At 41.9% G+C, this 14125-nt stretch overlaps 1 protein-coding gene across 1 annotated transcript in view; it reads right to left on the bottom strand.

The window, feature by feature from the left end:
• Nucleotides 1-14125, bottom strand: part of DDAH1 (dimethylarginine dimethylaminohydrolase 1) — a 95175-nt gene that overhangs the window by 26923 nt on the left and 54127 nt on the right. The window contains exons 2-3 of the mRNA XM_074961393.1: nucleotides 1681-1780; nucleotides 339-412 (exon numbers count right to left, since the gene is read on the bottom strand). Of these exons, the coding sequence (XP_074817494.1) occupies nucleotides 339-412; nucleotides 1681-1780 (174 nt within the window). The remainder of the gene's footprint in view (nucleotides 1-338; nucleotides 413-1680; nucleotides 1781-14125) is intronic.

Genomic DNA, 14125 nt, shown 5'->3' with positions numbered 1-14125 from the left:
CTTCTCTAGAGGAGGAATGGGAGGCCTAAGATAGTAGCAAGTAGTAGTGACCTGGCATTACCCTACTTACAGTCTTAGTCCAGTCAGAACTGACTTGACTCCACATTTCCTTTGTCCCCTTTTGAAGATCTGTGACTTTGATGGATCTGTTGGCTTCTCTGCCTTTTTGTAATTCAGGCCACTACCTAGGAATCTAAATAGAGATACTTTCGGAGCCTGACTTTAGATACCCATTTCTGAACATTTTGGCTAATGTACTTGGTTCAGTGGGCTGTAGTTTAACCCCTTTGTCTGGCCACAGAAAGCAGAATGTCTTATTGCAGAACAAGTGTACAAACCTTAAAAGTGTCAGCCAGAATTTCTGCACCACGTTGATTTGTCCGTTTTGACAGACCCACAAAAAATTCCCTGCCTGAAATGAAAAGATTGCAAAGAATAGTAAAGACAAAATTAATGATTTTTTTTATTTGAATGGCTGAAAAATACATGGACACCAACCATATCTAATAATCAGAACACACACATTTTGAGATGGAGATGTAATATAAAGGCCAAATTTGAGATGGAGATGTAATATAAAGTCCTTCACAATTATCAATATGAGACTTAACTATGGCTAAAAAAAAGTCTAGTAACAAACTAACTAGAAATGTAGCTTTTTAAAAAAAATGCAACTTGCAATTGGATGTTGAGTCTAATTAAATTCTTTTTCTGGTGAAGAATGATAATCACTGTAAATTATACACACGAACAGCTCCCTTTCCTCTAAAACTCTGCAGTGGTCACAGGATAAATGGAGAGAACAGCTGTGCTGGATTAGTAAGTCACCGATTGACCTTCTGTTCCTCTTCTGAGATTTCTCCCATTCTTGGATTTTAAACCTCAGTCATAAAAAGACACAGCTATCTTCAAGGTGCTAAGGAAACAGATACTGGGATCTGTAACATAGTAGAAATGCCTTATTTTTTTGGTTTGCTTAGTCTGAAACAATCTTGTTCCCTTTGTGAGTAAGGCAAGCAACCTGTCTATTGTGATGGTGATCAAAATAAACAGCTTCATTTATCTCAGGCAATGGGCAAATGTATACCCAGCCAATGCGAGAAGATACATAATGGGTTTAACTATGTAAAAATCAGCATCGGTATCTTCCTCTTTGAATTTGTTCATGCATATAACTTGAGTGGCAACACCATTTCTCTTCCACATGACATCTGGCAAGCAAGTCTACTTTCCTCATAAACTACAAATGCACTATCCAGTGTTTACTCAATGAACCAACCACAATTACGTCTGAATGAAGCTTTTATGATTCCCGCAAACAGGTCTGTGCAAACATGGCTGCCAGTAATAAAAAATATGAAATGATGAAAATAACTTGACTGCTGAAAGCCTTTTCTTTATTGGTAATACTTTACAAGCTAGGTGAATTGATTAAGGCTTAAATACACATGATTTGTATTGTGTCTACTGCTACTTCCATTATTCTGCATTAGGAAATTTTGCATTCAAAAGACAGCTCTCAAACTAAAGTGCCGTGCTGCCATTTGGTAAGCAAATGACCTAATAAAATCTTTACACTAGTATAAAGTATAATATTTATTAATAGAGACCAGATAGTGTTAAATTTTCCATGCAGTCCAGAAAAAAAAACCCAAATACAAATTCACTTTAATACTGTACCTGTAAATAAGACATCTCCACCATCTAAGGTTGCATTTTCATCTGTCATCTCTACAATGTTGAGGTTAAGACTTTCCAGTGCTTTCTTCATTGCATCAACCTGTTTAAAGGGAAGTAGTTTAGAATCTCATTTAGGTTCCACCATTAAAAACATTAATCAAATCACAACAGGCATTAGTTTAAATAAAAAAAAAAAAGAAAAAAGAAAAAAGAAGGAGTCAGGTAACTGTTAGTAAGACAGAAAGCAGATGTCCACCATCCCACCAGGTCCTGCCAATCTCAGATCCCAGAATCCCTTCAGGGGGCTCCAAAGCACAGAGGGGGTATGTGTGGAAGTGAGTAGCAAGAGTCACTATCTTTTGTGCAGATACTACAAAGGGTTAGAACGTGCCCATTATGCATGTCAGCTCCAGGCCCTCTCCCATGCTAATCCCTCAGCGCTACAAAAAAAGGCTTCCTGTGGCCTGGAGTGAAAGAGCTGGCAGAGAGCTGGCATTCCCTATTTCTGCACCTCCTAGTCACAAAGTTTTCTTGTCTATCACCCATGGAGATGGAGATTCTGACTTGGCCTCTATCTACTAAGGGAAAAGATACAAATCAATCAATTTAGTTTTCTTAAATATCTGCATCTTTACTGATTATTGATGTCTAATGCCTTGTGTTAATGAGCTCTTTGTATTTCTGTAAATTGTGGGCTCAATTCTTCCCTGGGTCTGAGTGCTGCTTAATGACAGGGGAAGCATGGAGCGGAGGTGTCAGAAATCTAGTTATGGTTTCCCCACGCCTGCTCCAAGCTCAGAGCAGCCAAGAGACCGGTCTAACTTACAACACTGGTGCAAAGCACTTTATGCCAGCGGAGGGCCAGTATAGTAGAGATCTCCTCCACCATGCCCCGACATGTTCTTTCTTCCCCAATATTCTCCCTATGTTGGAGTAGGAGGCAAGAGTGGCTGGTACTGAAGCCATCTCCACTGACTGTACTACAGCCAGCTATCCTACATATAGGCTATCCAGCTACAGCCATCCCCTTTGTGCCACCTGTGCCAAAAGAAGCTTGTAAGTGAAAAATCCATAAAAGGTGAAGATAGGGTTGATAACACGCTACAGGAACTATAGCTAATAGAAAAAAGGAGTTATTCCACAAAGCCCTGATCCTCTTCAACAGAGTATTTGGTATTCAGAGAAGCTTGTTCATTATATTACACTAGCGCAAGTTACCAGCCATTAGGAAATGTGGAAGAGACACTGAGTGTGTCATGAAGTTCTCCGTTTCATTTAGGTCCTGGATCTCCGTAATACGGCAACTTAAACATTTTTAGAAGAAATGAGCGAGTTCCAACATGACTGACACACACATCACAGAAACAGACGTGAACAGGAATGTGCAATATTTAAATTAAACAGAGTGATGATGAGTCGTCATGCTGAACACCATCATTTCAAGTACGCTTGGCAAACTATAACAAACCCAGCAGACTCAGTTTGCTGAGTTACAACTGAATACAAATAAGGAAATGCTCTGTTTTTGCAGTGTTGTTGAAGCTGTATTGGTCCCAGGATATTAGAGAGGCAAGATGGGTGATAAAAGATATCAAATATATTACCTCACCCACCTTGTCTGTACGTTTTTGCAAGTCTGATAGTCTCACAATTTCAAGAACTTTACAGAAAACAAATATTAGAATACAGCAAATACAATCTCATCTTTTTTCTCAAGCTCGTGTGAAGCAAGCTGTTGGACCTACATCTAAGAAGACGACCCTCTAATTCCCATGCAGTTCAACTGTACTGGCTATTCAAAACTTACATCTAGTTACATTCCTCCAGTATCATGTGACAGTAGGTAACACACTGGCCCCTTCTTGGGTCCTATCAAACTGCAATCAGCACAGGATCCAAGGCAGAGGGGTGATCCCTCATGTAAGTTACAGCAGCCTCAGTGCTGTTGTAACCTGTGTTCAAGCTACCATGGCTCCAAAGGGGTTGTTCTGGTGGCTGGGAATAGCCAGAGGGCAGAGGTGCTTCAGCCACACCCACTCTTCCCTGACCATTATCCCTACATCAGGGCTGTGACAGAGTGGCACAGAGCTGCTCTACAGCAAACAGGGATTCTCCCTTATATTTGGGGATGAAGGTGGGGGATGCCAGTTATGATGCATTTGTGGCCACACTAAACCACCAGACCTGTATTGTAACACAGATGTGGGCCTACTGGCCTTTTAGATATAAAGGACTGAGAACCTCTGCACATGGAACTCCACTGAGTTTACTGGGAGTTCCATGCACTTAGGGCAGAAGGCTCAGACCCAGAAGCTGGAACTTGTCTTGTGCACACATTAACACATCTATTCTGACCTATCTTCAGATTAACCTCAGAGATATTTCAGGCTGAAATGCTGCACGTAAAAAGGTCTCCAGCCACGAGCAGTGGGGTTTTTTTGTTTAGCTGGTTTAAGATTTAGTGTGAGATGTGTACCTGCTTCAAACACAGTGCTTAATATTCCTCAGTCTTCTATGACTTTTAAATATAAAGGAAGGGTTGGATCCTTGTGGTATTTTTAAAATAAATGTAAAACAGGTGGGTTAATGTTCAAAATTTGGCTATTATGCAAGGACTGTAATTTGTTTCATAACTTCCATGCACACTGCTACAATGGCCATGTGCCACTGATTGATACTGAATTTCTTTCTTTGCCTCTACAGCATGGAGGTCTTTTTGATGTAGGCACAATGTGCAGAAGGGGAACGGGCACAAATGAAGGAGAAGCTTGTTATACGTGAAACTGCAGGTGTGGCATTATTTAAGATACCGAATACAACACCACATGGATCTGGAACATAAGCTAGAGTGAAACAGACCAACTAACTTGTGACTCCGTGCAATGCTACCCTGGCACAAGAATAGAAGCTCACAAGAACTCAAGTCACAGGCAGGGAGAGCGACTAAATATACACATAGCATGGGATTACAGAAGGCAGGACACCAAACTTCCAATCCTCCCACACCCAGAGCCTGTTCTGTGGTTACACATTTATAGTTAGTCTGCTGTCTCAATTAACTTCCAAAAAAACTGTAACAAACAAAAAACCATCAAGTTTCTACATGGAGACACTGGCCTTGCTGAACTGGGGCGGGGCACAGACACTCTCAAAGCAGTGTTCATTCTGGAAATTGAACAAACTGGGTTCCTAAGAAATAGAGCATCAAGGTCTGGGTCACCAAATTCTGCTACATCCTGGGACACGTGTCCTCCCCCACGTATGCAGCCGCCTTTCACCCTCTCATTTCTTTGGTACCTCTCCTTTCCTTCATTCTTCACTCCCAAGTTCCTGTACTCCAAGGTTTTTCTGTCCTTGTTCTTCTCCTCTGCTATCACTTCTTGCTGATTTCCTTCCTTCTGGCTCATTACTTCCCCCCTGCCCCCACCACTCCCTGTATCTTTGACCACATTCCTCCACACATCCTCTTTCATTCCTACACAAATGCAGCAGGTCTTCAAGCTTCTCTCTTGGGCTGTTTAAGGGCTAGTTCTGTTTTCAGGGCTTTTTGCCACGGCAAGCAGCCATGCATTTTGGCTGCCTCTGTTCTACAGTAACATGCAAAACAGAGAGGCAAGACATAGTTCTGTTAATGGAAACTTCACTAAAGAAGGGGTCCTGTCCCTCCCCTCCTCCCCCCAATATTTAATCTTGGGTTTGGAGTTTTGTTTTGTTTTTAAAAGCCTTCCCATACAAACAGGGCCACCTCTATCTTTCATAGGGCTCAGTGCAAAAGTAGGAGGCAACGCATACCTGCTTCCACCCATAATCATGTCCACATACCTTGGGCCCTGCAGAGCAGCCTTCTATATTTCATCCCTGAAAAATTACGGTTAACTGCTCCTCCCTGCCTAATCAATCAATCAAATCTGGGGTTCTGGAGACCACTCCTATTAATCCAGAGAGCCAGGAGGTGGAGTCAAAGGGCAACTTTCCAAGAACAGAGCATTAGAGGGCAATTAAGGAACTCTATACCTGTTGGCACCAGAATCAGACAGGACTGCAGGCAAGAAATTACATAATCAGACAATTAGCAATCTGTGTGACTGGCAGAAAGCGTTGAATGTGGTTGCATAGAGGCAAATGTTATCACAGATTGCATAGATCCAGAGCTGTCACTACACATCAACTCAAGCGAAGACACTACCATTACAAATAATAAATTTTGACATCTTTCTACATGTTACAGAGTGATCTCAAGACAAATTCCAGACCTGTGGTGGTTGAGTGTTGGATACAGATTTCCATAGTTTTGCGTAAATGTGTCTTGGGCGGAATCCAGATCCGTGCAAGTTAATGACAGGTTTGTTTGTTTGTTTGTTTTTTGCCTTTTGTTGTTAGGCCTACTCTGAAGGGCCCTATTGCAGAAGAAGAGGATTAGTAAGCAACATCCAGATACATATATTAGGCCTTTTCAAGTGATAAGATGACCTTCACGTGCTGGGTCCACTCCATCTTTGTCCAAGACTGCCGCAAGGTGAACTAGCCATTTAAGGAGACTGGGTTGCAGCTTATGTTTAACCCACCTCCTCAGACAGAAAGAATATGTACAAGGGTATCACATTCTGGGATGCAATCCAGATCAGTGAAGGGTTGTGTCACCACCTGCCCCGCAACCATGGGTGCCTCACAATGCTCTGGTGATATACTCCCAACCTGGGCCACTCACAAACAACATGCAGGTCACATCCTCAAATGTCTGTGTATAGCTGCAGCCCTGGTCCTGCTGCTCTGACCCCAGTAGCCTGTCAGCAACACTCCAGCCACACTCTGGCTTCTACGAGCCTTGGTTACTACTTGCAGAGTGATCCCAACATGCTCCCAGCCCAGAATTTTCCCCAAACAGGTGTTCTGCACTGCCCAGCCCTGGGCAGTGCAGATATTAAAGGTCTGTTGCCCCTATAAGGAATCAATATTCAACAGTCTGCTACTGTAACTAGAGTTACCAACAGGTCAGTTTAAAAAATAAAACAAGATAGGATTTTAACTGAATTGAAGTATCAGGTATTAAAGTCAGAAATGGTTACAAGACAAAAAGATTAAACTTCTAGTAGCTAAAACTTAACAAGCTAGAATTGTTCAAGGTAATATCTGTACCACATGTTCCCAGCAACATGGCTGACCAACTTCTCAGGTCAGGATCTCCCCCCAAAGGGAAAGGGCTGGTTCCTTTGTCGTGTGTGTGTGTGCGCGCGTGCGTATGCATGTGCGTGTGTGATCTAGGGTATATTTGCCCCTCACTTTTATAACCCAGTCACCCTTTGAAGTGGATTCTTCGGAAGGTTACTCCTCAAATCAAAGTTTATTCAAATAGTACAAATGGTGACCTGGAGGTGATGAAGTTGGCTCCATGCTCCTTCTTCTCACCTGTGCTTGCTGAAATGCAGATTTGCCTGATCTCCTGCCATTTCAAGGATCCCATTTACTACTTGTATGTAAATTGAGAGGCATATCATGTTGCTACCTACATTTCACCATGATATTGTTCACCAGTAAGTTATTAGTTTTCAAATGATACCTCACAAGGCATATTTTATACAAAGATTATTACAAGGGTGTGAATCTGGGGTGCTTTCAGTCACAAAGGGTCACATGACAGACAGAGCATATGACTCAGAACCAGACTTGTTGAGACGTAAGGGACAGGGCATGGGCACTAAGGGAAGACACTCCAGGAAGCAGCAAGTTGTCTAAGTTGCTCCACAGAGATTCTCAGTAGTTCCCGGGCTGAGGGCTTGGGGAGGCCAAGCTTGCACGAAGCAAGAGTCAGCTAAGAAGGCTGGAGGGGCAGCAAACTTGTTAGAAGGAAAGCCTCAGTAGAGACAGGACTAAGAACCCTGCACCAAAAGCTTTGAGCCAGCTAGGAAGGCTGGATGGAAGATCTGTGTTTCTAACTTGGTAACTAAACCAGATTCCCCAAAGGGAAGGATTATTGAGAAAAGAAACTCACAGACTGAAGTTTCATTAACTGGAGAAGAAGGAGAAACAGAGCCAAACAGCAGGGCCTGAAGCTAGATGCCAGGAGAAGATATTTCTGTGATTAGAGTACTCAAGATACCACAATGATGTAAGGTACCTACAAGTATTAAGCAAGTGATTCAGAGCCAGCAACCACTGCCCCAGGAATGGCTAGTGTTGGTTGGGAAGCGGGTACAGCCAAGACATCTGGAGGATGCATTGACTCAACTCACTCCAAAGCGATCTCCTATTGTGCCCCAATTGTAATTGAAGGCTGCCTTTTCCAAGTGGGATGCCTGTAGAACACCACAGGCCTTTCCCTGGAGTGCAAGCTTCACAGGTAGGGCGGGGGAGGGGGTTATAGTTTGAACCCCCTGTGCTGGTAAGAATGGTCAGGCCAGTTTGCACTAGGGTGCTATTAAATAAAGCTCCTAGCTAATGAGAATATCTGAAAGTAAATACTGACTCTCGATCTGCTACTTGAGCCAGATGTATGTTTTAATTACCACATGCTGATTACAACTTAACCATCAGGCTGTGGCAGAGGCACTGTGCCATGTGTCTTAATTTAGTTTATAGGGACAGCTGCTTAGACATTAAAAAAATTAGAACTAGAAGCTGAAACAGTAGAAAGCCAGCATATTTCATTTTCCTCGTGATTGTTCCAGCCTCCAGCAGTATATGCCCAAAGATGGTTTTTCTATGTGACAGTTTGGTACCAGCTTGGCTCATTTTGTATTTGCAGAGATCTTAAAAGCCATTAGTGCCCTATAGACATTTTCTCTGGATCTTTTCATATATATAAGCCAATGGCTATTTTTAAATGCACTTTTTAGGTTTCTAAACATCCAGTATCAAAAGTCCTATACAGTCATCTCTGTATTTGAAGTACTGCTCATGAACTGAGGGCCTACATACACCTAGAACATGACAAGTTACAGGAATATCTTGCCACATCCATCTCCTGGATAACATGCCGAACACGTCCCAAACTATGGTTCACCAAAATATCCATATAATGCATTCAATACAGAGTCAGAAATCAAGACAGTGGGAAAAACTGAAAGAAAAAGGGGTGAAATTGGTAACGAGGGGAATCAACATTTTTCACCAAACATATTCCTGAAAAGTCAGGTTCTCAAGAGGAATTTCTTGTGTGGTAAAAAGAACAGGAGGACTTGTGGCACCTCAGAGACTAACACATTTATCTGAGCATAAGCTTTTGTGAGCTACAGCTCACTTCATTGGATGCATTCCGATGAAGTGAGCCGTAGCTCACAAAAGCTTATGCTCAAATAAATGTGTTAGTCTCTAAGGTGCCACAAGTCCTCCTTTTCTTTTTGTGGATACAGACTAACGCGGCTGCTAGTCTGAAACTTGTGTGGTAAAATAACCCAGGTTTACATTAACATGATCAAAACAGTATTCTCAATGGATTAAATAGTCTTGAACAGTTTCTCCAGTGTACTGAGTACAATAAACAAGATTTTCATTGCACAGCAGACATGCATGCTTTTCACAAGTGAATGTAATGCTCAGGAAAGATGCCAAAATTGACAGCCCTGGAAACGAAAATCCTCTTTGTAGCCCCACGGTAACTCTGAAAGCATCTTCATGCTATGATGCCCATGCATGTCAACCCTGACCTGGAAGTTTTCATGCCCACTGAGTCTTTGGTTTTTCAGCCAAAGGTACCACCTGTGGTGATGTTTAGCTATCCAATAAGTGGATAAGTATTGTGGTCTCAGCCTGGGACCCAGTGCATTTAGTCATAAAACCATCTTCAGATCATGATGGATTAGTCACTTCTCAAGAGAGCTCCTGCACAAGAGGAGCAGGGTTGTTACAGATCAGATAGAATCTGTAACAAACATGTTATCTGTCCTTCATTAGTTATCAACAGCAAAAAATAAACAAATGGCAAAGATGCAGTATGATGATGCTTTGCCCCTCATTTCCCCCTCCAAAACAGTTTTGGTTTCTATTTTTAAAACAGAAAGTTGTGTTTTTCTGAAATGCAAAATTTTCAAAACAGAATAGTTCTAGTATTTAATAACCATGAAAGCAAAAAAAGTTACAGGTCAAACTTTGTTTTATGAATAAAGCACCAAAAATTCTGTTTACTCCAGGATAGAGCTGAATAGAAGTTTGCTGGACAAAGTCCTCCTTATAAGACAATTCTGAAATGCACAAACATTTGTGGAAATGAATTCAATAATAAATACAAGCACATTCAATATAAAACAGGTCCATTGCTTACTTCCACCATACTACCCAAGAGGAAAGGCTGACTTTCCTCAACCCATCTCCCTTCCATGAAGACTATGTCCTCAGAATTTTGACAAAACAAAAAAAACCCCAAACCCCACTCATGTTTATCATTTTTAAGTTTTCTGTGTCATTCTACGTCAGCTTTAGATTTGATGTAATACAATACTAGGCTTTTATAACTATACCAATTAGTACATCAAGCGGCTGAATATTAAAGCTTTTATGCTTTCTGTAGTGATTTTTTTTTCTAATAAGCACATTCCTACTGCGAGATGGAATGTATCCAATCCATAATAAATCTGGTTGAGAGACAGTGGACTTCAGCCAGCTCAGTTTCAAGGAAAAAGGACAACAAACATGTCTGACATTTATCAAAATCTAATTTCCTCACCCCCTGCACTTTAAAAATGGAACCCATTACACTCCAGATAGATGGGCTTTATCAATTACTGTAACTGATACATACAGATCCCTTGCTTCTTTACATTCACATTTAAAGTACATTAAATGGATGCAATTTCTTTACAAATTATTTATTGGGATTCCGTTTTCTAGCCATGTTCAAACAAATCTTTTCAAAATAAGAAGAGAAGTGAGGAATTGAAGGGAGGAGGGAAATGGTCACTGGCACTATTTTTGAAAATCCAACGAAGAGAATAAATAATGATCAATTGTGAGATGGGCCTGAACCCAAACACTCAACGTTCTAGGAGAAATTTGGATCCAGATCTGAACTTTATGTAGTGAGCCACCCCTGTGTATAGGAGGATTACTTTGCACTTGGGGTGAAATTCATCCCTGTACAGAGCGGCCAGCCCGAGGGCTAGGCACCACTTAAACTCTGAAGTACCACTCTGCAGGAGGATAACATTATCTTTGAAGAATACTTTGGCAAGAACCTACTGCTGCACAACTGCTGGGGAAAAACTATTGAAGTTTTCCTGCCTCTCCAGAAAGGCCTATGGTTTCAAAACAAACCTACGCTGAAGAGAGGTTCTGCCTCACACTGAACGTGCAGAGTGACAGATGTTACTGGTTCTCAAATGAATTTTTGCTGTGGCTGTGCACGCGGCCCCAGCAAATTCACGGTGGCCACAGTTTTGACAGTTAAAATATTATGCTAGTGACACTCTAGTCACACGGATGTTTGGAAGAGAGTTATGAAAATAAAATAATAAAATCTTTGCAATGTAAAGAACAATTATTAACAGTATCACCTTGGGCTTGGGCTTCTGCTGCAGACAGCAGAGACAGTGGCCACGCCAGGGAGCTTGGGGGCTGGGAGGAGGAGAGTATTACTATAATACTATTAATATTGTTACACAATGATCATAGGGAGAACTATTTTCAATTCTATAGCACACTATCAGAAAATCTTAAAGCTCTGCTAATGTAGGAAAACATTCACAGTTTACTATTTTTACGCTTTGGCAGAGATTAGAGATTCACACAAGGTCACACAGCATGTCAGCTGCAGAGCTGGGAATACCTGCAGATCTCCCACATCAGACCTCAGCTCTCACCAATGATTTGTTAAGTGATGACAGTGTGTTTGGCCCTGTACAAAACACAGTCCCTGTCAAAGGGAACATACAGTTTAAGAGCCACTAAACTACATTCTCTCCCTAAATCTAATTCTCAGCTGTGGTAGATTAGCGTTATTGGGCCTGATCCTCCACCCCATTGCACCTTGTATTGCCATTTACAGCTCTGTAAGACAAGTGTCACATTTACACTATGCAAAGGTTAAGCTACAGTATCTCTGAAGTGACAGCTTTTTCTGGAGCCATTAGCACTTTGCTCACAAAGTGTTCTTTCAGCAAGCCTCTGAGTGAAATTTATAATAAGTGGTTATGAACAAAACAGGGGTTTGAGGGAGGATGGATTCTGGTTTTGCAAAACTAAATAGTGTGTGTGTAAGCGTGTCTGTGTAAGCGCGTGTAAGAGTCTGATCCAGTTCCCATTTTATCTGAATCTGCTCATTTTGAAGACTAAAGGGTTTTCCCCTCTCTTCCTGATAAAGGTTCGATGTTAGGTCACTGACATGTCAAAGCAAACCAGGCAACACAGAATAGTTTGGGTTTTTGAAAAACCCTCATGGTTGTTTTTCTGGACCCACTAGCAGTGGTTTGGATAGATGCCCTGTTTTATAAGGATCTCTTTAGTGGAGGGGGAAATGGGAAGGTTTCAGCTACACCTCTCCCCTGGGTCTATCAAGGACAGCCATTTATTTCAGGAGGACATTTGGACATAGTGATATCTTATTCCTTTTGTCCTAACTCAGTTATAAGATCTAAAATGGCAACTCTTCAGACAGGCCATGCCGCAATACCATGTACAAGTGTAATCATATGTTACTCACGTGTCAAGTAACATGGCTAGACACTGTGTACCTGGGAAATCCCCTACCAGTCACATCAAAGACTGATCCTTAAATCACCCAGCACCCACTCAAGCCAGATTATTCAAGTATCAGTATATAATCACTACATATGGATAATCCAAGGGGCCAAGTCATGTCATGCAGCAACACTAGGAAGAAACATTTCAGAGGTTTTTCTGAGCTCTTTCACTGTTGCTCTGTGTGACCCTAAGAGCATCCCAAAGCCAGAGGACAGGGGTCTCCCCAGTATCTAGCAATGGGTCTCAGCTGGTCTGACCAGCTAAGTGTACCCTACTCACTGTTATCATAATCTGTATCTAAAAAGGTGTCCCTTAAGGTACCATATGTGAACGGGTGACATGCTAGTCATTAATATTATTATGTGGTGTATATACATGTGATATATATGAAAAGCTATAAATATGTGCTGGAGATATGTCCTCAAAATGTGTTTGGCAAGCAAAGCTGAAGTTGCCCCACCCTTGACAAAGGAACATGATCCTGCCTGCTTGAACAGGTCTCCAATGTAAATTGAGAAAGGGGAGACAATGAAAGTAGCTTTACACAGAAGGTACACAAAGCCATCACACTAACAAGTGCGTGGAGATAGCCTCTTAACTATCTCAACAGCAGGAGACTACAACAATTAATGTGGCATCAGCTCCCTGTGGACATAGCAAGCTGAACCTGACTGAAAAAACAAGCAGAGAGAAAAAAGCCATTTTGGCGTCCTTTGCCTGAGAAGTCAAAGAAACCAAGCACTTTGAGCTCCATGTGGTGGATCCTGGCCAGCAATGCTGGAACAATAACTGGTGAGAAAAACTTCTTTGAACAAAAGACTCCAGTTTGTTGAGTTTTATTCTGAGAAGCATATTTTTACTTTTGTTTGCAACCATTTTTATCCTTATACTTGGTATCACTTAAATCTATGTCCTTTTGTTAATAAACTTGTTTTACTTTTACCACAAACCAACTCAGTGCTTTGACTTAAGGGGAGGATTTGTCAACTCCAGTTAAATTAAGAAGCTGCTGTGTACTCTCTTAAAAGAAGCAGCAAACTTAATAGGTTTTGTTGGTGCTACAACAAGAAGGGCGAAGCACTGCAGAGCCGGATATTTTCGGGGGGGGGGGGGGGGGGGGGAAACTCGGGCCTGAAATGGTTATTGAGGTCGCACTAGAAGAACCAACGAGATGATGGAAGACAGGGTGTGAGCAGCATGCTTTGTATGCTGGCTGTTGGTGTCATAGCTGTAAGCCACAGCAGCTCGGCTGCTAAGGGACCCAGAGTTGCCATGCACAGTCCCAGGTTCTCCCATACAACTGGTGGTGACACTGAGCCATAGTACTAGCCTGATAGGTCATGTCCAAGCTCCGTGATGCGCTAAACACAACTATCTGGTATCCTGTGGTTTGTGCCAGTACCTGCCGTCAAATGACGGCTGGTGTGTTCGTTGTTTCTTTAGAGCATCACTAACACTAGCATTTATCAGGATCAAGAAGTTACCTCTTTTCTTTCTGAGAAGGACAATGCACATTCCTGATCCAGCAGGAAGATATGGGCTACGCATTCAGTAGAACACAAAATGCATTGAGCTTAACTAAGACCATTTCTCATAGCACAAACATGGTCATGGGCACTGGATATCCTGGTACTCTTTCCAAGTGGAGATCTGACCATGCATGTGGCCTATGAGGGCTTGGTAACAAGAGACTCTGTTAAGTGAATTGATGCGCATACTCACAGAGCGCATGCTGCCCACTAAAGCTGGGCAACAATGGAGTAGAGGAGCTACT

This window comes from Natator depressus, chromosome 8, assembly GCF_965152275.1.
Source record: "Natator depressus isolate rNatDep1 chromosome 8, rNatDep2.hap1, whole genome shotgun sequence".
Lineage (NCBI taxonomy): Eukaryota > Metazoa > Chordata > Testudines > Cheloniidae > Natator > Natator depressus.
Note: the sequence above shows the minus strand (reverse complement) of the source record. Positions and strands in the feature narration are given on the sequence as shown.